At 29.4% G+C, this 24,296-nt stretch overlaps 2 protein-coding genes across 3 annotated transcripts in view; both read left to right on the top strand.

Annotated features, from left to right (window-relative positions):
* Window positions 1-24,296, top strand: part of LOC143919269 (uncharacterized) — a 494,191-nt gene that overhangs the window by 235,543 nt on the left and 234,352 nt on the right. The window lies entirely within an intron of this gene.
* Window positions 2,600-4,803, top strand: LOC143919270 (multiple inositol polyphosphate phosphatase 1-like). Its single transcript, XM_077441501.1, has 5 exons — window positions 2,600-2,824; window positions 2,909-3,357; window positions 3,609-3,707; window positions 3,782-4,260; window positions 4,343-4,803. Exons 1-5 carry the CDS (start codon window positions 2,671-2,673, stop codon window positions 4,497-4,499), a joined length of 1,338 nt encoding a protein of 445 aa, XP_077297627.1. The 5' UTR covers window positions 2,600-2,670; the 3' UTR covers window positions 4,500-4,803.

Genomic DNA, 24,296 nt, shown 5'->3' with positions numbered 1-24,296 from the left:
GAATAAATGTTTCCAATAAAGTAAATGAATATGTTCTTCTATTTTTATATGCGTAATCTATCAGAGGGCAAATTAATAAACAATCAATGTCTATAGTCTAACGCAGATAAGATTCACAAGAATATTATCTTTGATACTACATAACAACAAATACGTTCGCGTTGTTTGAATTATAACAGACCTAATATATCAAACATTGTAATCACCACGTTCTAAAAATGAATTGAACTTGCAAGATTACACACATAGATAAGACTTTTTGAAAATATTTTCCGGATTCATGCCAGATGATTTTAGATTACCATGAGTGTAACACGCGAAACAATTTTCGGATTCACGCATGTAGCGATTTATTGAGAGATTTTAGATAAACGCAAAATTTATCTCAACTCATCAGTCATATCATTAATTTGAAAGCAGATATTGATAATTTAATAATTAATATCCTGACCATATTTATTGATCTCCCATCTTTCAACAATGAATATTTTAGAACATGTCAAATTTAAGTATGTAGTATTATAAAATTGTCGAGGATAATATTTTGGAGGCCGTATTTAATGGTTCCATAAGATGCCTTTTATCAGTTGGTTAAATAAATGCAGTGGCGGACTGGCCATACAAGCGGCATTGCCTAATGGCAAGTAGGCCCCACTATCTGTTAGAAAATATGGGCCCTCAGTAAAATTAAATAACCTTTTAACTATTCAATTTTAAGAAGATGATTAGATGATTAGATTTTTTTTTTTCGATTCAAATAAATTTAATAAAATAACAAATGAATATTTACTATTAGATTCGCCATGTTTAAGCTGTTTATATTACAAATACTGAGCGAAGCCGGGTAAAACAACTAATGTATTATAAAATTAAATATGTGAACCATTATATATGCAAGTGGAACAAATCTGTTGGGCTCATAAACTTTTACTGTAAAACGAAATCATGTTCATTTATTTTTTTTATTCTGTTAGCATAAACATATTTAATTTAAATTTTATTAAATCTATTGTAATTTTACTCCAAAGTCTATAGAAAAAGTGAAATAAACCTAATTTTTTTTTGAATAAAACAAAAATTAATTACTTATTCCACTTTTGGACAAAACGAATTATTATATATTTCAAATAAAAATTATATTTTCATTTTTCTGAATTAAATCTCGTTTGGGTAAGACATCGATGATAAATTTGAACATAATCATGAGCTGTTGGCTATTCAAACTTCAGAATGTCAATTAATTACCTTTTAATAGAAATAGTTATTGGCCTTTATTGACTATAATGAATTTATATCAAGTATATGTATTTTAATTAACTACTATTCTCAACAGGATGTAGAATCGTTAAAAATGACTACGATTTAAAAAAAATTTTAATCGGGTTTTTTTCAGTTTTTGTTCCTAAAAGTGTTGGACCATTTACAAGCACATAAATACAATTATAATTTGACCAACCAGTACGACGAATGGACTTTTTTGTATAAATATTTTTCGTAGGTACTGAATACTAAAGCAAGGTGGCGCATATGCATACATATAGTGAGCTTGATGAAAATCATTTAATTTTATTGAAAAAACGTTATTTTAATGTTTTGATTTCTTTATTCACGAATTTTACATGACGGAATTATTAAACTTCTTTATAATTTATGGAATAAACACGAGAAAAACTTTCTGAAAAAGAAACACTGCGTCTACGATTTAAATAGATACTATTGTTCACTTTTGTCGCAAACAGCCCTTAACGTTCGTTAGTAATTCAATATTCAATTATTAAATCATTTAAAAAAATTTCGTTCGGGGTCAGAATTGCCCAATTTTAAATGACTCTGACTCCTACCACCAATGAATTTTTAATTTCAATAAATTTGTATAATCTACACATACATACAATATGTGTGTAATATATACGTAGAATAAATATGTTTTACTTGGACAAATAAAATTTTAGAATATTACATTACATTAAATGTAACACTGAAATCAAGATCAACAGCTAAATTGCTTTATATGTTTTGATATGATATTTGAATATACAAGTAGAAAATGAAAAAAATTCTTGCGATATGAGCAAAAAATATCAGTAAAAAAATTGATCTATATTTTGTTATTAGTATGAAAATCTAATTGAATTTTACACGCAGTATGTCTCAACATTTATTTGTAATTTATAAATATTCCAACTTAGAGCAATAGAAAACTATTATGGCAAACTCTAAAAGCATTTGCTATGGATAATTAATGCAAGATCAGAAAAATTGTGGGCTTTTCCGAAGGAATTTTGAATGTGAATAAACTTCTTGGGAAAAAAACTATTATACATATGTATGTATATAATATATAATACATATGTATGTATATATTTTTCATTGTAATAACACTTTTCTCATAAAATAGCATAGGCATTTAATTTTTATACAAATACATTCAGCTAAATAATACCCCACTAGAAAGTATATATATATATTTATGTACAATTATGCTAAATTACATACATTCAAAAAATAAATTGAGAATCGCTGAAAAATTGATTGCATTTTGAATTGATCTATTATCTTGTTTTACTTCTGAATTTAATATATATAAGTATAAAATGTCGTTGCACATTAGTTTGTCAACGCTCTTAAAGGAGATCGAAACTCTAGTCAAATATCATTCTTCGATCAAGCATGATTGTCACAAAAGTCTCGCTGATTTTCTTGTTATTTTCCATCGTGAAAATCAATGGTGATTATTGCCTTACTAATGACGACAATCCTTATTTGTACTTTTCGACCAAAACTCCATATGATCAAGTCAGAGGAAGTGGCGGTTCCGAAACCAGTAAGTAATTAATTAACATTGTATAACTAATCTTCCTTTTATTACAATTCTTTTTTTTCGTACAAATGTGTGATTTTATTGCAGTTTGTGAACCCATTCAGATGTGGATACTCGGTCGTCATGGTACGAGATATGCATCGCCCGATGATTTGATGGAAATGAAATTGTCGATTGAACTCAGAGACAAATTGGTCGAGAATTACGAGTCAGGTCAAATGCCTGCAACAGGTGCTCTGTGCGTTGGTGATTTCTTAGCGTTAAAATATTGGACTTGGGATGAAAGCTTGGAAACGCAAGGTAATTTTTTGAACGAACAAGGATGGAAGGATTTAGTAGCGTTGGCTCGACGGTATCGTAAAAGATATCCAAGCCTACTAGAAGGTCCATACACGACAGATGACTACTATTTTAGACATACTTTCACACAGAGAACAAATCAAAGCTGCAGAGCTTTCATTGACGGTTTGTTTGGAGATGGATCGCATACAGACGTTTTAATCGAGACTCCTTTAGAAGATGATTATGTCATTCAGGTAAAATCATACGTTTTTTACAAGGTTTTTATTAATCGCCACATTTTAATTGAGTGAGAAAATTTTTCAATATCATTTACTAATTAGTATGAAAAATTAAAATTTATTTATAAATAATACTTTTATTTTACAATTTAAAATTAAATTTTATTACTTTATATTTGTTTCTGTTGCAAAGATTTTTGCAAATGAGTAATATTTTATTTTATTTATAAATTTTTGTGTAATTTATTTTTATTTAAATATTTTAGCCTTATGAAAATTGCCAACGATGGCAGGACGAAGTTAATACAAATGATGACAGGAAAGAAGAAAAAAAAGCGTTTAGAAAATCTGACGATTATAAAAAGGTATTTATTGCGTTTAGATAGTAATCCATCAAAAATAATAACAAAAAATCAATAAAATCATTTACATTTTATAGTTATTGAGCGATGTCACCAATCGAATGGGCTTATCCAAATTATTGAAACACGATGACATTGATTCAATGTACGACAACTGTCGTTTCGACAAAACTAGATATCTAAATAAAATTTCACCGTGGTGTTCAATCTTCACCAAAAAGGAATTGTTCTTCATGGAGTATTATGCAGATCTCACTCGTTATTACAAGAGTGGTTATGGATATGAGATCAATCAGAAATTAGGATGCATGCCGCTCCAGCATTTGATGGAGACATTTGAGACAACGGTAAATAACAATGGCAGCTCAATCAAACCTAAACTGGTTGCCATGTTTACTCATGATACCATGTTGGATATGATGTTCACGACAATGAACTATGCCAAAGATCAAAAGAAACTTAAAGGCACTGACTATGAAGATTTGTTGATTAATAGAAGGTATAGAACTAGTAAGAATACTCCGTTTGCTGGAAACTTCGTCGCTGTTCTCCACGAGTGAGTGAAAATAACTACATATAGTTGAATGTTAAATTTTCCTGAATTGATGGATTCTAAATGCTACTTTTTCCTGTTTCAGTTGCGGAAACATTGAAGAGAAATATCAAGTGCAATTCTTTATTAATGAGAGACCGATGGAATTGCCTGGTTGTTATCGGGGAATTTGCACTTGGGAACATCTGAAGCAGTACTTTTCGATGGTCAAGGATTGCAATTTAGATTTCTGCGACAGCTAAAAGGCTCACGTTATCTCTATTTATTTTTATTCAATATTTATTGGTATGTGTTTATATTATACAAATCTAATATAGTGCTATTTTAAATTAAATACAAATAAACGCTTTCATTGTAAATGCGTTAAACTTTGGTACTTTTTATTGTGTATTTAATAAATCTACTTTTAAAATTGAACACAATCGAATATTTAAAAACGGTATAAATTTTCTAAATAAACTATTGTAGAAAATTTTCCTGTTTTCTTAACGTTATATATAATATGTACATACATACATAGGTAAAAAATAATGTTTTATTACATTGAACAACAAAAAAAAAATCAATGGAGCGGAAACTATTCAATCTTTACTAAATTTGAATATGACATTGATTTTTTTTCTCGTTTTTAAGATAAGAGCGTTTAAAAAAAGTGTAAAAAACGATTGTGAATGTTAAAAAAATATATATTTTTGACTTTCAATTACAATAGAAAAAAAATTTAGCTATTGATTCCAATACTCATTTTTGGCACAGCAATACTAGATATTTTTACAAGGTTTTTCTTAGTTTCATTAGTTAAAGACTGCAAAAGCCGATATTTTGTAAAAATTGCTCATTTTTTTAAACGCTCATATCTCATAAACGAGAAGAAAGCATCAAAAACCATTGTCATATTAGCAAAGATTGATTAGTCTTCGCCCCAGTATATAAAAAATGTTATATATTATTGTTATAGAATTAGTAAAATTCTCAGAAATATGTTTATTTTGGTTTAAAAGTTTTATTGATCAAATAATTAATAATGGTATGTTTTTTACATTTTTTAATTTCATTACATTATTAGTAATACATTCAAGACAAAAGAATAATTGTATTTGAATATTTTGAATACAATAATATCTAATATTTCTTTTTATTTATTTAGATCTTAATGTTGATGGTCGTTTTTTACATAAATTAGGGTATTTTCAACTGTGTGAGCTACCGCCATGCAACCTTTATTTTTATGTGTGGAACACGCCCAACGAATTTTCCCAGATTTTGTAATTTTTGTCTTGTAAAACGTGTAGCTGTCAATGCATAATATTGGATTTCCTTTTTTTCCAATTCTGAATTCCACTGTAAATATAATAAAAACACAAGATTTATTATCGTTGTTAAAATTGCAATAATTTTAATAGAAAAAATATAGCAGTATCTTATTTTATCTAGAATGTCAGATAAATTTTTCGATATATGTATTTATTAATACACAGATCATTATGTATTTAAGTGTACTTAATATTTGACATTGTGAGTTGTCTCACAATGTCAAATTCAGTGAAGTTACGTAATCGCAGGAGATTAATTTTATAAAAGTGTGTGTGTGTGTGTGTGCTTTTTTAAGTTAATACAGAAAGTGAGAATAAAATTGAATATTACTATATTTGTGCTTCTAACTTTTTTATAATAACTATAAATACATCCAAGTTGGGCAATAATGCCTCAATCTCAGCTTTTTTTTATTATTTCATGTCCATAATATCCTCTCGATCAGTTTTTCAGATCAAGGATTTTTATAATTTAAATAATTTATAGGATTACTCATATTTGGCATCTTAAACTAATAAAACTCTAGTAAATTCATTCAATATCTAATATACTTCTATTAAATTGCAGTGCATTACATAAGAAGCATGAAAAATCCAAACGACGTCAGCGTTACATATGAAAACTACAATTTTTATAGGCAGATAACGTCAAAGTCAGGCAAAACAAGATGGTGTTGTACCATGCAAGGAAAACGAAAGTGCAAAGCAGTAATATACACATTGAACAACATAATTTTAAAAATAAATAATGAACATACACATGAAGCTCCGGCTAATTATTCTCGATCCAATTATTAAGAAGATTGAAGATTCTTTTATATCTTTTTGATTTATTTGCACATCTTAAACTTTCCTAAATAAGAAAGCAGACAGCACCTGGAGCATCGTGTGTGAATGGCCGTAGGTAGTTTTGCATTTATTCAATAAACGAGTATTCATAATTAAACAATATGACGAATAATCTCCCTATTAATTTAATGCAATATCATAATATCGTATAATTTTTATTCTTAACAATGATATTTTAATATAGAAAATAAAACAGTAAATGTAAAATATTATTTCATTAAATAAAAAGTTAATCTGCTAACATATAATGTCGTTTTACATAAACGGTTTTCCTACTACAACGAGTTTGAACCGTGATGGAACGCTCTTATATTAATTTCAGGTTCATTTGTCGAGTCTCGGACACCTGGGAAATGGTTGCTATTGTACCGGAAGTATACCTATAGCCTGAAATGCGTATTGAAACATGGCAAAGAAAGATGGCAGTGTAGTAATGTCAAAAATTGTCCAGCTTCGGTTCACGTGCGTGACAACTTCGTTTTGGAAGCATTCAACGAACACAATCACGACCCACCAATGAACTTCAAAGTTAACCCATCGTCTATCAAGCGTGTACCAGTGAGGAAGTAGTTACAATTTAATCTGTATTACAAAAACATTTTTTCGGATCCATTATTCGATAATATCTCTCAGCTATGAAAAGATTCATTCAAATATAATATTTCACTAAGAGTTGGACGTTATATGTACATATGTATATGCACTTTTGTCATAAATATTTGTTTAATGTACACTTAGTATTGAACTTTATTACTTGCACAAATAATTGCTATGATTTGAATACTACATAGATGTTTGTATAATATGTGTTTATTTGAATCAAATGTATATTTTGCATACATATAATTTGCATACATATAGGCGCGGCTCGTGCATAGGAACTGCGGCGATGCAGCACCCCCAAAAAAATTACAAAAAAATCGCATTTACAACTTTTATTTAGATATATTTGACATACCTATTAATAATGATTATGTCAAATATCTAATCATTCATATTTAAATTAAATTCACAAGTTGTAAATGTATACAAATGTGATTTTTTTGTATTTTTTCTGGGGGTGCTGCAGCGCCGCAGTTCCTATGCACGAGCCGCGCCTGCATATAATACTTAAATTTATATTGTACAAAAATAATATTTCAATATTTTATCTACGTAATACATTTGTATGTATCGATAGATAAAATATAATTTTTATAAAATTCATTATCGAATTGCTTAGTGTGTAATTTTTGTATATATTTATTATATAATATATATGCAAATCAATTTTGTTTGTATACGAAGAGAGTAAGGAAAGTACAACTTTTTAAGGAAAACAACTTTCAGAAACATAACAAAAAATAATTTAAAAATAAAATTCAATAAAGTTTGCAAATGTTTAATCAATCTAAAAAAGTATTGTACATATGTATGTATATATTATAATATATCTTAATGTAAATATCTATATCTAAACTAACCTTACTTATTTATTATAATATTTAACTAATTATTACAATAAATTTTGTGGTAAAGTCCTAAACTCAGTATGTTTTATTTTTAATTCATACATTACTAGCTGTATTACCCGGCTTCGCTCAGTGTTTATAATATAAACCGCTTAAACATGACTAAGCTAATTTAATTAAAAAAAAAAAAAAAAATTTAAAAATTAAAAAAAAAAATTTAAAAAAAAATAAAAAAAAAATAAAAAAAAATCAAAAAAAAAATCAAAAAAAAAATTAAAAAAAATCAAAAAAAAAAAAATCAAAATTTTTTTTTGCCTTCTAGGGCTTCGCCCTCGGCGCCCCCCTGAGCCTTTGCCTTCTAGGGCTTCGCCCCTCCACGCCCCATGAGCAATTGCCGTTTAGGGCTTCGCCCCCATGATCAGTTGCCTTTTAGGGCTTCGCCCCTCCGCGCCCCCATGATTAAAAGCCGTCTAGGGCTTCGCCCCCCTAAGTTAATGCCTTTTAGGGCTTCGCCCCCCGCGCCCCCAATATTAATTGCCGTTTAGGGCTTCGCCCCCCTTAGTTAATACCTTTTAGGGCTTCGCCCCTCCGCGCCCCCATGATTAAATGCCGTCTAAGGCTTCGCCCCCATGATCAGTTGCCTTTTAGGGCTTCGCCCCTCCGCGCCCCCATGATTAATTGCCGTCTAGGGCTTCGCCCCCCTTAGTTAATGCCTATTAGGGCTTGCGCCCCATGAGGCTGGGCCCCCCGGGCCCCCTTCGGGGCCCCACGGGGCTGCGCCCCTTGTGGCGCCCCCTTTTGAGCCCCATGGGGCTGCGCCCCATGAGGCTGGGCCCCCCGGGCCCCCTTCGGGGCCCCACGGGGCTGCGCCCCTTGTGGCGCCCCCTTTTGAGCCTCATGGGGCTGCGCCCCATGAGGCTGGGCCCCCCGGGCCCCCTTCGGGGCCCCACGGGGCTGCGCCCCTTGTGGCGCCCCCTTTTGAGCCCCATGGGGCTGCGCCCCATGAGGCTCGGCCCCCCGGGCCCCCTTCGGGGCCCCACGGGGCTGTGCCCCTGTTGGCGCCCCCTTTTGAGCCCCATGGGGCTGCGCCCCATGAGGCTGGGGCCCCACGGGGCTGTGCCCCTTGTGGCGCCCCCTTTTGAGCCCCATGGGGCTGCGCCCCATGAGGCTGGGCCTCCCGGGCCCCCTTCGGGGCCCCACGGGGCTGCGCCCCTTGTGGCGCCCCCTTTTGAGCCCCATGGGGCTGCGCCCCATGAGGCTGGGGCCCCACGGGGCTGCGCCCCCCGGGCCCCCTTCGGGGCTGCGCCCCTTGTGGCGCCCCTGGCGGGGCCCCATGAAGCTACTCGCCTTGCGCCCCCGCGGGGGTGAATCCATTGAAACGAAAAAAAAAATCGGCGCCCATGGATCGAAAAAAAAAAAAAATCGAATCACGTGTTCGATGACGTCACCGATCTACGGACGACGAAGACGACGACGACGACGACGACCAAGGATACATACATACATACAAAGTCTCTTTCCAAATTATAGATTAGATAGAGATAGATGAAGTTGTTTTTTAAATTATATTCAACATTAAATTCTTCTTTAGGAAAACTTAACCTTAAAATAGACCAAAAGAATAGCAATTCGATGGACTTAAGGGAATCCGTTGAATCCAAATATTTGTTAGCGTTCAATCGGTAAGAAAATCTGTTAAACGAAATTAATTTCGTTTGACAGAGTATCGTCAATAAATTGATTCGTAGACAAATGTTGATAATGTTTGTGTTTTTTTGTTTTCAGCCCTCATCGTGAGGTCTCGCATGACTGGAAATAAAATTTTACTGTTTAATGGATATGGTTTTGCACGGAGAAGAGTTTTATCATCAGGTTGCGTTCGATGGGTTTGTACTTCCACAACTTCCAAAAGTTGCCGGGCTGCAGTGTACACGAGGGACAATATGTTGGTCAATATAAAAAATGAACATAATCATGATAAACCGCCATCATTTAATTATATGTCTTTATAATATAATTAAAAACTTTTTCTCAACTAATTAATTGTTAAATGAAGAAGTATTTTGAAATAAATGTTTATTTCAAATAACTCAATTGGTTGTCGTTAATACTACTCTCGAATTTTATAAATGAAATTCACTTAATTTAATTAGATGAAGAAAAACTTAATAAAAACCTCATAGACTAATTTTAAAAAGTTTTTCAATTTTTGATCAATGATACATGCTTCATATTTATTTTTAGAAATACCATCACTTCTTTCAATTTTTAAGTTATTTTAAAATTCAATATAATGTACATATTCTGCAATAAATACTGTTCGTGGATTTTTGTTTTATTCTTTAATTGATAACTCTATTGTGTAATTTAATTTGTTTAAGTTGCAGTAAACATGTATTAAATGTAATTTTTTTACAAATATGTACATACATATGTACATATAAAAAAATTGGCGACCGGAAAAAACACACGTGATAATTGCACTCTAGAGACATTAAAACTTTCAAAGATGCTCATGGAGAACTAACGCAATACAATTCCACAAAAAATCGTCAAGCGGTATTTGTATGTTATCCGAGGGTGCTACCCTTTTTTTGTAGAATTCTATTGCGTAAGTTATTTTTAATTGCCTTTGAAAATTATGAATTCTCGAAACTGCGCTACTATTCAGTGCAATTTAGTGCATCTTTCCGGGAACCAAAAAAAATATATAAAAAAAATCGAGAAAATAATTTTATCTGACTCATTAGTTTCTTATAAAATGAAATTGAATACAACTTTGTTTCTTAACATCTAAAATCTAGCCTCAAATATAGTTGGTGATTCATTTCATATTAACTATACATATTTAAATTTTAGTTTCATCAAACATTTAACCACATTTTTTTTACAGCCACCATCGTGAAATCTCGTATGTCTGGAAAAAAAATATTGTTGTATGATGGTTATGGATATGGAAAAAAATCAATTTTGGCATCCGGTTCCATTCGATGGCATTGTACTTCCTGTGCTTCCAAGGGATGTCGAGCCTCAGTGCATACAAAAGACGACGTCCTAGTCAGACTTATAAATGATCATAACCACGAACGACCACCAGCAATTAATTATATACCATTTTAAAATTCGACAATCAAAATATCAACAGATTCGTTCAATTTAAATGACAAATGTCTTTGTTACATAATGGGTATTTTGGAAATGAAACATAATTCAATGTTTGTTATTTATAATAGATACATAATATATTTCAAGTATGTACATACTACAGTTAGAAACCATATAAATATGGAATGAATAAGGAATTAATCATGTTTTTAATTAATTTGCATCATCACTATGGCATAAGATGTAATAGCTCCTGCAAATGCATACAAAAATTCGAAGTCAATATTGAAAAGATTGTATGCTGAAAAATCAACTGTTTTTATATTCAAATAGTTTGATATTTTTAGTATCTCAATGTCACTTTCGGTATCTGAAAATAATTCGATTCAAATTAGTGAATAAAGTTATGATTCAATAGCAATATGTATATACAAATTTATAAACTGCTACCTGCTACACAAAGGTGTAATCTAATTTTTCCAATGGTTGATATCGCATGTTTATACTTGATTTTAAAAGTTTGGTTGGCCCCAAATATTAATATTATAAGCAATGTGTCATGTAATATCCATAAAATTGACTCGTAAGTTCCAAAGGAATCCTGATTTACAATTAATATAAAACATTAAAATTAAATGTATTTAAATATCATACATACATATGTACATTGCAATATTTTAAAGCTCACCACTTTATTGCGGAAATCGTCGATAATAGTAGTGATGGATAATATTGCGTTCAAAAAAGAATTTATTATAAAAGCCAATACCTTAAAATAATTATACTACATATGTATTTATTAAATGTTGAATTTTTTTTAAGAAAAACCTTTAAATTTTGTTTATTGCCTTAATTTATTATTTTTTTGACAATTACTCAACATACAAAAATATATAATAAACTTAATTTTAAGACGTCAAATCATATTTATAAATTTTCGCCCAGCACCTCATTCTAATTTTAAATGGAAATATATATTTACTATTTTAAATTATTCCTATTAGTTAAACTTTCACATCCATATAAGGTTTCGTTAAAATATTAAATTGAATGTGGTGAGATTGCAAATAATACGCCTGCATATAATTATGTCACAGTGAAATTATAATTTCACTGATATTTCAGTGAAATCATAACCAGAAATCATTCAGTGAAATCATAACCAATCATAACCATTTTTTCTGGCCTTTATCAGTGAAATTATAATTTTTGACAGTAGGATGATAGTGCGTCGCCGATACGAACCGCGCCACCCCACGTCACAACCCCGCTCCTCTTTATCCCCACTCCGATGCCTTCCCGCAAACCCACTTCCGTCCATTCCCACTCTTCTTATGGTCCACTATCTGTTTCGATTTGGCTTTCTTTGATGCGGCATGTGTGGGACTAGATGTGGAAGCAAACACATCATAATATTTTGGTAGCCAACACTTATTTATTTAAGGTTAGGTTAAGTTAGGTTTGGTTTTATTTATTTAAGATTGGATTGTTAGAGTTGGTAGTACGTTGTAATTTGAATTACAAATTCACTGACATTGAGAAATGAATTTGTAATTCTATTGTTATATCGGTACTCACTGGTTGAGTCAGTGAAATTATAATTTCACTGACAATAACAGTTTCACGGTAACATACATATGTATATACTATTATATTAGAACCAAATGATAAATGTATATTGAAAACTGAATTATGAATTGAAGATGTGCATAAACCTAAAAAAAAGTAAAATGGCCACAAAATGAATTATAGTCAAAACATGAATTATACTTACTGGCATTTTATACATGTTATGTACAATATCGACACTGTCTATGAGTTGTATCAAGGATTTTTTTAAGAATTTGACATGTAATTTGCTGTTACGTTCTCTTATGTTGCGGTTAAAAATAAATATTTTTTTCATGTATACATTGTTAATTTTGAAAGCATGGCAGAATAGTTTGTTTATTAAATCTAAGTAATATATTATTACAATTATATATGTGACGTATTGTACGAGTATCAAATCAAGGCTAAATAACATCAATAAAATCCATACCCTATTAAAGATGAATATGTTTACTTTAATATAATAAATTACCATATTTGTAAATAGTGTACATAAAATTAAATGAAAAGAAAAATTACTGATATTTATCATTTTTAGAATTTTGAAGTCGTTGATTTTATCTTGTAAATAATCAAATATTTTAAAGATTTTAACCGTATTTTTGTAATTATAAAATAAATTCATATACAAAAAACCATTATTGGACAGCATTAAAACCACATATAATAATAAAAATAAAAGGCTAGAAAATCTAATCAAAGGTAAATGATTACTCCAACATTTTAAAACGATATACGTCGTTATTGAAGTCAAAAAAATAACATACAAAAATTTCCAAATTTTCACTTTTTCGATTGTTTTGTCAATTAAACTATATGGTTTTATGGCAAACAGCTCATACAAAAGAGAATGATTATTCCAAATTATATTAAAAATTGATTTATTTTTTATTTCATAATTATTAAATTCACTCATAATTTTTTGTGATGTTGACTTGTCAATGAACGAAATGACACTAAATACTTCAAATCGTATTCATTTTTCAACGATCAATTGTGACAAGGTCAAAACAATCATTTTAGATGCTTTTACATATTTAGAGTCATTAAAAATAAATTTAATGATGCAAAACCGTAGTCGTTGTCGCTTGATCGTTAATGACTGACTGGTCAAAAATACATGACACAGCTTTGATTAATTAAAAAATTCATACGATTTTAGTCAAATTGGGTTAATTTTTTTGAATAAATTGCCACAATATAATATTTATATATGAAAATAATGAAAAATTTTGTGTCAACTAGGGGTTGCAATTTACCAAATTTCATTTATAGTATTGTAAACAACATTTATTGTTAACCTAATTTGAATCATAAATAATTAAAAATAAATTTCAAGTGAATAATGTCATAAATATATAAAGTCTATTATTAATTATTAATATTTTTTATTTATTTATGTTATAATTGAAACAACTATTTGATCTTATTAATTAAGATTTGGTTGATCTATATTGCTACTTTTAATGCTGGACATTTAATACTGAAAATAAACAAATTCCAGACTACCTCATCCACAATGCGCCATTTGCATCGATTTTAATGCAATACTATGTTTTTATATTCACTTAATTCACGATAAAATAATTAAAGGCAATGACCAAATTATAAATTACCAATGGTCAAATTTTACCAATGGTCAAATTTTACCAATTTACTGGTAAACCGGTATTGCAATACCTAGTCTCAACCCTAGATATGGACACGATAATGTTTTTTTTTATATTTTATAGTTATGTACTATGTACATATATATGATAGTAGTTTTCATTTTGTAATAAAATTTGGAATTTATTGATATTACAATGAACATATACATATATACGTATGGGTTATATGGGTTCTTTTGGTTTTTATTTTTCTTTGAGAATGTGGAAAAAGTGTAAAAACAAAAATGACTTTATTAACTTTAAACTGGGTCTATAATTGATTTTTCTTTTTAAGATAACAGATTTGGTTGATTTGTACATACATATATGCATATTTTTTATCTTATGAAATAAAAAAAAATGCCATTTTCATATGAAAAATATTTTTATTGCATATCCATAATACATATATTTGTTATTTCGTTCAAATAGTTCCTTGCTTAAATTCACCTTATTAAAACTAGTGAAATATTTAATGCTTATTCTAAATGTATCCATCTAAACTAATATTGTCCAATGATTATGAAAGTGACCTTGAGATTTAATAACCTCGATTTTCTGGGCCGAATCTTTGAATTAAGTATTATATTGTGACGCTTAATACAAAATTCAGCACTAATGTTCAAGAAATTTCAGTACTAAAATTTCATTATTTTTTTAGTATTTTAAGATAGTATAAATTTTCATATTTTTGTAACCATTTAAACATTAGCTGACTTATGTATATACATCTACAAACGAGCTCATATTATTTTAGGCAGATTTCATAATCATTGACACATACATACATATATGTATAAGAGAAGTAAATTCTAATATTTGCGAAAATATTTATTTCAATATTTACATTATTATAATACAATATCAGTGATTATGTAATTCATTAACGAGAATGACTTCATCGTCATATGTATGCACCGTAGCTTTACAATTCTTTTTCTGTCCAATTGAACATCTCCATCGTATTTTCCTATTGTGAATATAATGCATCGAATAATTGTAACCATTGTATATCAACATCCTGTTGCCTCTCTCAGAAACGGTATACGACATAACTAAAAAATAAAATAAAAAAGTGTGTGAGAAATATAGTTTATATAAATATGTATCAGTTCATAAAATAAATATATTAGTGCCGTAATAAATACACATATATAGTATATTGAAAAAAACCCAGTTCTGAGAAACCAATTTTTATTATTGTATTTTATTCCTTAATCAATCTATTATTAATTTATATTTTCGCCTTTTTAGCCATGTTCGTCACATCCAGCCGGGGAACGTGCCTATTGAAACTAGAACGTTACACATTTAGAAAAAACAGGACAACTATGGGAGGAAAAGTTCGATGGTTATGTTCAACCCATGCTCACAAAGGATGTAATGCTACAATATATACTGTCGACAACATGATGGTTTCAGTTAACAATATTCACACACACTGTTCTAATTATCATGAACCAAAATTTAGTATATATCCTATTTAATGATATGAAGAAAGCTATAATAAATAAAATTTTATATTTAGGAAAATACCTTATATTTAAGAATTAAATGAATAGTATTTTATTTTTACATACATAAATATTTATAATTTATTTATTTTTTATCCTCAAAACATTCCAAAATTAAATTCTAACTGAGAAAGATAATGTTTTATTTTGTACCTACATATAAGCAAAACATATTATCAAAATTTTAATTAAATATGTAAATTTAATCTTATTTACATATATGTGGCTTTTGTTGAAGTCAACATTCTGGGACCTTAATATCTGATGTCACCAGTAGCGGCTCGTACATTGGGCTGCAGGGCTGCAGTACTTCCAGTACAGTACAAATGTATGCTATTTTTGTCTTCCACATGGGCTGCGGGGCTGCGAACCTCCCAGTATAGTACATATTCAAGCTATTTTTCTTTTCATTCGATCACAACGAGCTACTACAGCCTGAATAATCTCTGCAGCCCATCTCACGAGCTGCTACTGGATGTCACCAAAAAATTTCAAAAATCCAATCATCGAGAAGTTGCTTTTCTCATAGGGATGTAACAAGTCAACCGCTTGTTCAGCAAATATTTGGTTATTCTGCAGCATTTTGAGCCTAAATAATTATTTTCTGGGTCGTATAAAGCCTAAAAAGTCTATGAACAGGACCGTTGAGAAAAATTCTAGAGTCCAAAAACTGAGACCTCGTCTCTATCCTCACCTCTTATTTTTACTTAAATTAGAGGAGATTCTAAGTTTTGTCAACAATTTTACCAATAGAAATATAATTTTAAGAAATAAATCAATTTTAAAAGAATTATTAACTTTTTTTTATTTTTAACGAAAATAAATTAGTCCAATATTTCCCTAACATTTGCAACAAACCCTTTAAATTTTTAAGGATTTGTTGCATTCCAAATTTGATTCGAGACTGCAAATATTTGGTTTTACTTTTGTAGTTCTCTTTCAAATACTATTTATGTATGTAGTACTCGAATATGCGTGCAGTATCATATATTCAAAGCATTGTAATAAAATCGAAATTTTGAACAGTTTCAAAAAATAAATCCAGTAATTTTTGTTTATACACCTTCATAACTGCGTTTGCATTTTCAAAATCGTTATGAATCTATAACATAAAGATTGTGATTTCTAAAATATTGATGTAATTTACAGACGTTGCGATTTTCGCAAGAAAATCAGGAAGAAGAGTTTTAATCCACAAAGGTTACACATACTCGTTTAGAGCTTATTCTCTCCACCAAACGTCTAGATGGGCCTGTTCATCTCAATTAAGCAAAAGATGCAAATCAATATTATATTTAAAGGACAATATTGTTTTGTTACAAAGACATCCTCACAATCATCCCCAACCTGATATCTCAGATGTGCAGTACATTTGAACTTTCTGTGCCTTTTCTTTCACAAATCGAACACTTCCATTCAAATGTATACATACAATGTATAATTTTATTTAATAAAATAAAATGTCAACATTTCGAAATTTCTTATATTTTGTAATAAATAAACCTTTCAATATTTTTTTGTTTGTTGTAACTTCTCTCAAAACGAATGCTTCGTACCACGGCTTTGTGTCGTGATTTTGAGTATTCTTTTGGGATACGAATGCTAATTTAGATATATTTTCAGCTTCTTACATCACTTCTCAAAGTGGTAGTACTTTACTGATGCTGAAAAATTTCACTTTCTGCCGCCACAGAAACACGATGGATGGCAGAACTCGTTGGATTTGCTCAACACACAGCAGCAAACGTTGTTATGCCAACGTTTACACAGTTCGTGATGTTATTGTGTCATGTAACAATGTTCATAATCATGATCCCAAAATAAACAAACAAATATTTATATATAAAGCTTAGGTAGGAATATTATGTTATATTATTATATTATAATAGATGAATATTTAATACAAAATTTTGTACGAGATACCTATTGCTTATAGGGTGTGTATCGTAGCTTTAATTGGCCGTTTTTACATTAGTTATATTAGTTTAATATTAAGAATATAAATTTAAATATAAAGCCATCGGTTAAGTTACTAGATTGGGAAGAATTCTTGAAGATCTTCGAATAAAGCTTGGTACAATTGGGATAGTGTCTTATAATTTGATCAAAATATCAGGATATCTCAATTAACCAGAAATACTGAACGAATAAGATTAATGATGCCTTTTTCCTGGCAATTTAATATTTTTCATTCAATTTCAAGGATATAAATTACTTATAATTTTATATGAATATCTTTTATATCATATAAATAAGATTTCGTTTCAATGTCTACGAAAGCTGTTGATTTTGAGAGAGGTTGATTTATTTATAATTAAAAATAATGTTGCTGGTTTATTTGTATATAATTTTTGCAAATCAATAAATAATGACTATAAAATATTATCTTTATGATACATTTGTATATTGTAATATAATAAATATTATTCTTAAAAATAAAATGTAATTAGAAGGTGAAAGGTTTAATATTTGTTAATAAATTTGTACATATATAAAATTTATATACAACAACGTTTCTCAACAATCACGCTTATTTTGTACCTACATACATAACTATTCTTATAATCTGTTGATTGTGTAATTTTCTTTTGGTTATCATTGTTGTAACAATCAACGATTAATTGTCACTAAAAATACTTTAAAACCAATTCTGATGGGTCGAACACACCTATCTATTTCCATATCAGGGAAAACAACCCTGAGACATAATACAGAAAAGTATGTATAGTATAAAATTGAAATAAAAAGTATATTTTTTCAATTTACAAATATTCACTTCCATAAATCTATACTTCACTTATAATAATTATTTCTTTTTAGCAATTCCAGATATTAAATTCGTATGGATTGGTCGAAATAAATTATTGTTGGACAAGGATCAATATTTGTATCATTACAACAAGACGTGCAACAGAACCGGCGATATGTGGTCGTGTTATTTTAATGAAAAATTTTGTCCAGTAAAAATTTTTGTTGCCAATAACACAATTGTATTTTCAAAAAATTCTCACAGTCATAATCCTCCCATGTATAAAGTATCTTTTACGGACAATAAGTAGATTTATAATGACCAAAAAATAAATATGTGTATTAACAATGTTATTTTAGAAAACATTAAATTGTATTATTTATTTACGTAGTTATGTTACATCTACAAAAAAAAAAATTTGCTTAACACGATGGTGGCCGTTGACTCATATTTGTATCATAATGAGTGCACAACGATTAGTGGCCGCTGGTACATATATGATTTACGACTGCGCGAACTGTATCAGGCCGCTGATATATTTTTGTATCACGATTGCGTAAATCGTTTGTGGTCAATGATACAAGTTTGCATCACGTTTTCGTTTATGACGAAAACGTGATACAAATATATATCAGCGGACTGAAAAATAAAATTTTGCACGAAAAATATATTCGCACAGTCGTGAATCATATATGTATCAACGGCCAGTAAGCGTTGTGCACTCAACATGATACAAATATGAGTCAGCGGCCACCATAGTGTTAAGCTCAATATTGTAACGTGGAAATAAGACAATCAGCGTTCATCGACCACTGGTTTTGGCCAGCATTGATCGCCTGATTAGTGATCGGCCTATAAGCAAGCTGTACTAAACGGCCAATATGGTCTCCGTCTAATTAACCAATATATCTCACCACATTGAGAATACACGTTTTGTATAAAAGATCAGCGAATTTTTTCCATGGATTCATTCGAAGCTGGCGAGATGTGAATAAATAAAATACTTCTACCATTACTATTCACTGCGTCTTCCAATTCGCTCTTGGAAACCCTTCTTCACGTCCACACAATAATATTTCATGTACTAAAATGGCATTCATTTTACTTTGCACTGCTTTTTTTTTTTTAGTTAAGTAGTAACATCTGATAAGAATTAGACAATTTTCAATAAATTTTAATATAATACTTATTCAAAATATTATAAAATTGATATTTATTTTCTTATATAATATTATAGTATAATATAATAATAATAAATAATATCTCTTTTTAGTGCAATACATCAGTACGCCGAAAACTATCCTCTTAAGAATAAACAGTTATACTTTTGCTAAAAATACTCAGTCAGGTAATGGCCAGATCGTGTATTGGAGATGTAGTTCTACTTTGACTTCATTTAAATGCACCGCAAGAGCCACTACCAGAAGAGATCTCCTTGTATCTACTAAAGGTTATCATAATCACGATCCTCCACAGTTCACGATTTTGTCAAATGGCATCTATGTTAAAATAAGGCAAAGGAAACCATTTTAACAAATTTTAATACAGTGGAACATTACTTATGAATTAAAATCAAGTTCTAAAATGATAATTTTACAAAAAAAAAGTCTCGTGTTGTAAACAAATTTTTATTTATTTTCGATTTTAATCACAACAATTTTATCTTAAGAATATGTTTTTTAAATTATTTCCCAAGTGCCATACTATTTTGACTTGAAATACTTATGAATACTATGTACCTTAATTTTCTGTAAATTTAAATGATACATAACGATAATTCATGTGTAATATTTCGACTTAAATTGTAATCTGTATTATTTATTTTTTAATATTTTATTTGCAAATATTAATCGAATTATAAATGATATATTATAAATAAATAAAATGTGTTTTATTCAAAATTCTGTAAATAATAGATAACTACATATCGATAGGTTAGTGCCCAGATATGGTATGTCCATTTTTGAATTTATATCGAATTTTAAGTTTATAGATGCTGGAATAATTCAGGTTTTTCGTTTCAAGGTAATATATGTGGTATACATAAATTACCTTGAAAGGAAAAACCTGAATTATTCCATCATCTATAAACTTAAAATTCGATACATACTCAAAAATGGACATACAATATCTATGTATGCACTGACCCATCGATATACAGATCTTCATAATTTGTCGAATATCACTTAACATACACTCCATTGTGATGGCAAGAAATCTATATATGCACATGGAGATGTTCTTCCAGTGTACAGAAAAAGTGTCCAGCCATAATGTTCATGCAAAATGGACAGCTCATGTTTTTATGAAATTGTCACAATCATATTTATCCTCATATGTTTCGTCTTCCAAATAGAAAATACATTGATACAAAAAAATATATAAAGTATAAAACTATATACCCATAGTACATTATTTATCTAATTTATATTCCTCATTATAATGTACTTAATTGTACATATGTATGTTCTATGAATAGAAACCCGAACGTGTGTCCATTGTTACAAAGGAAAACGAATTCGCATGTTTCCCTGTTAAATATAAAATTCTATATGTGAAATTATATAAAAAATAAATCTTCATACTACGTTCGTTTATTACACTTCAACACGTATTATATTTTAATTATAGTAGAGTTATAATTTTTATCCAGCTATAAACCGTAAATGTTTTGCATGTCACCAAATTAATCAATAAGATTTGATTTTTAATTAAAGAAATATTTAAAAAATACTTCTTTTATAAACAAATGTGTATTTTTCAAATTCTAATTGATATATACATTTTTCAAATTTTAATAAATATATACGTACATATTTATATCGATATCTAACATGTATATATATTTTTAGTGTTCTTCATACCGACAAAGAAAAGAAAGATACTCATAGTGAATGGTTACAAATTTTACATCAACACTTCAAATGACTATGGTAGAACTTGGTGGAGGTGCTGCATTAGCGGCATCAACAAATGTACTGCAACTGCGATCACTAATCACAACGTCCTGATGGTACACAAAGGGATACACAATCACGAACCGACCCTATACCATGGCAGACATGTGAAAACCAAGGATTTACCTGCTATTTACAGGGTGAAAAGTCACATTCCATTCAATAAATTTTCCTAGTGTAACTGATGTACCTGTACCTTATAATAACATATGTTGAAATTGAATGTCTAATTTATAAATGTTGTAGATGTAGATTGATGTTTATATAATAATTGAGCAAGGAGTTGCCAAAATCAGTACAAATTTTAAACATAGAATATTGTTCAAATCTCTGTATGTACGTATATGAATTTATCATTATAGTATACGAAATTCATAATATTAAATAATAAATAATGACTAGTTAAATTGTTATACAAAAAAATAGTACAAATGTCTGTTACTAATTATATTAAAAATTACGTATAGATATCGTACAACTCAATATTGTATTCATGTATGTATGTAGTAGATATACATAACTATGTATTTGTTCAATTTTACTGTGATTTTTTCAATACATACTATTAATTTAAATGTTTATCAACTTCACTGTGATCTTTTCAGTATTATTAATTTAATATTTTTTATTAAATATGTATCCATTATTATATACGTTATTATTAAATACGTATAAATGAATTTACACTAAGTAGTTATGATATACTAAATACTCAATCTGAAATAAATTTTTAATAACTCACTTTTACTATTAATATGTAATAAGTATGTATGTATGTCTGAATAGATCTCGTAGCGTTACGATAATATTAAATTAAATTTTAACGAATCAAAATAAAAATAATAATCATTTTTAGTATGTGAAAACTAATATACTTGTTATAATGAATCAATTCAAATGTTCTTAATGCCTTCATTTTGTTGATTTAAGTCAAATCTATTGATAAAAACAGTGTTTTTATCGTTTTCACTCATTTGCAATGCTATAATAGTATACGAAGCGGTGATTCCTACAATAGAATATAAAAACTTAAAATCCAAAGGTATCAAACGGGCTATAGATATTTTAAAGTTGCGATGGTCAACAATTCTCTTTAGCAATCCAAGATGATATATTGTAATTTTATCTAAAATAATAAAATAAAATGTGTTTTTTAATTAAAATAAAATACTTCAGCAATATAGTTTTTGTTTTATTGTACCTGTGTCACTCATTATCATGAGTTTTCCTATAATTTTTTTCGTTTTGTCTTCTTCGGCACACATGACTTCTCCCAGTATAGAAATGGTAATAATGTACAAGATTGAATGTACCACCCATAAAGCTACTGATAGAGTCCTCATTATTTCCTGAATAAAATTTATAAATTTTCAGAAGCTATGCAGCTACGTTTAAGTTCTTTACCTTGATTTGAAAATATTACCTTTCCTTCATCTTTTACAAAGATATTAATAGCTACCACAAACGACAGGACTGAATTAAGTGATACCAAAATAAGCTAAAATAAGGTTATTTATAAATCCAATATCATAAATAAATCTATAATAATTAAATAAAACTTATTTTACCACAATTCCAAAACTTTTAACAATGTCATTTATGTTTTCAACTAATTTTTGATAGCCGGTCGTTACAAGTATAACATCAACCTTTTCCGTTTCCATTTTCATATTGATAGAAATCAATCGCTGATAGTTAAAGTAATTATCAATAATGAATTGTAACACCATCAAATCGGTTGCAGTGTAAGTTAGGTAACCGTATAATGTAGGAATAATAGCAGAATCATTCCATATAAATAAATCGAACAAATTTTCCACCAAGCTTGTCGTGAAATAGGTAATGTACATAATGGTAACATTTTTTAATATTATTTTGTAATCGATGTTCAAATTGAGTGAATTCTGAACTTCCGTACGCTTGTTGTACACGTCAGTTTTTTTTGAGCTGTATAAATACGCGTCCGATATCCACGATATTAAAGCATTGAAACATGCAAAAACGTTACATGCTAATAGTAGTACGTCGTTCATGCCGGGTTCGGATGGAAACAATGGTAATTCATATGCCACCAGTACGTAAACTATGAAAACTGTGTAAAATGTCAACACGATCAGTGTGTAAACTTTAACTGGACCGATCATGACGAATTTTCCATCTTTGTACAAAACCGTTCTATAGCCGAAAATCCAATGTATCACATGTATGAAATGGATAATCATAATTTTGAAACTGGGTGTATTTTCTAGCTGCCGAATAAAAAAGAAAATTTTGGTTTAAATTAAGCAATAATTGAATATCTTAATGACACTTAAAGAAAAAGGAATTAGTTTGCTGCCTACATTAGTACTGATAAAAATATATAATTATACCAATAACACTTATAGAAATCGATAACTAATTAAAGCCATAAATATAATGTCAATTTTGACTTATCAAATGAGCCTTGAGGTTAGTGATCATTAATACATAATTATTAAAATAAACTATTCAAAACATTGAAAATATTATAGCAATTCAATTTAATTGAATTATTTTCTTTTATTTATTTTTACATAAATTTTATATTCGATACATTTGCATGTGGTTTTAAAATTTTAATTGAAAATTAAAACAAATATATAATTGTGTTAAATCATTTTAATGTGCTAATTTCTTAAAATATGTACACAACAAACACACACAACACATTGCATATATACATTATTATAATTATTTCGAATTAATTAGTATATCCCATTTGAAGTACTATTATAGTATACGAAGTTATGATTCCGATGAAAGAATAAAGAAAGGAAAAGTTGACAGTGAATAAATTTCCCATATTTAATTCGAAGTTAT

The sequence above is a fragment of the Arctopsyche grandis genome, chromosome 11, assembly GCF_051622035.1.
Source record: "Arctopsyche grandis isolate Sample6627 chromosome 11, ASM5162203v2, whole genome shotgun sequence".
In the NCBI taxonomy this organism is placed as follows: domain Eukaryota; kingdom Metazoa; phylum Arthropoda; class Insecta; order Trichoptera; family Hydropsychidae; genus Arctopsyche; species Arctopsyche grandis.
The sequence above is the reverse complement of the archived record's forward strand: the minus strand, read 5'-3'. Positions and strand labels throughout refer to the sequence as shown.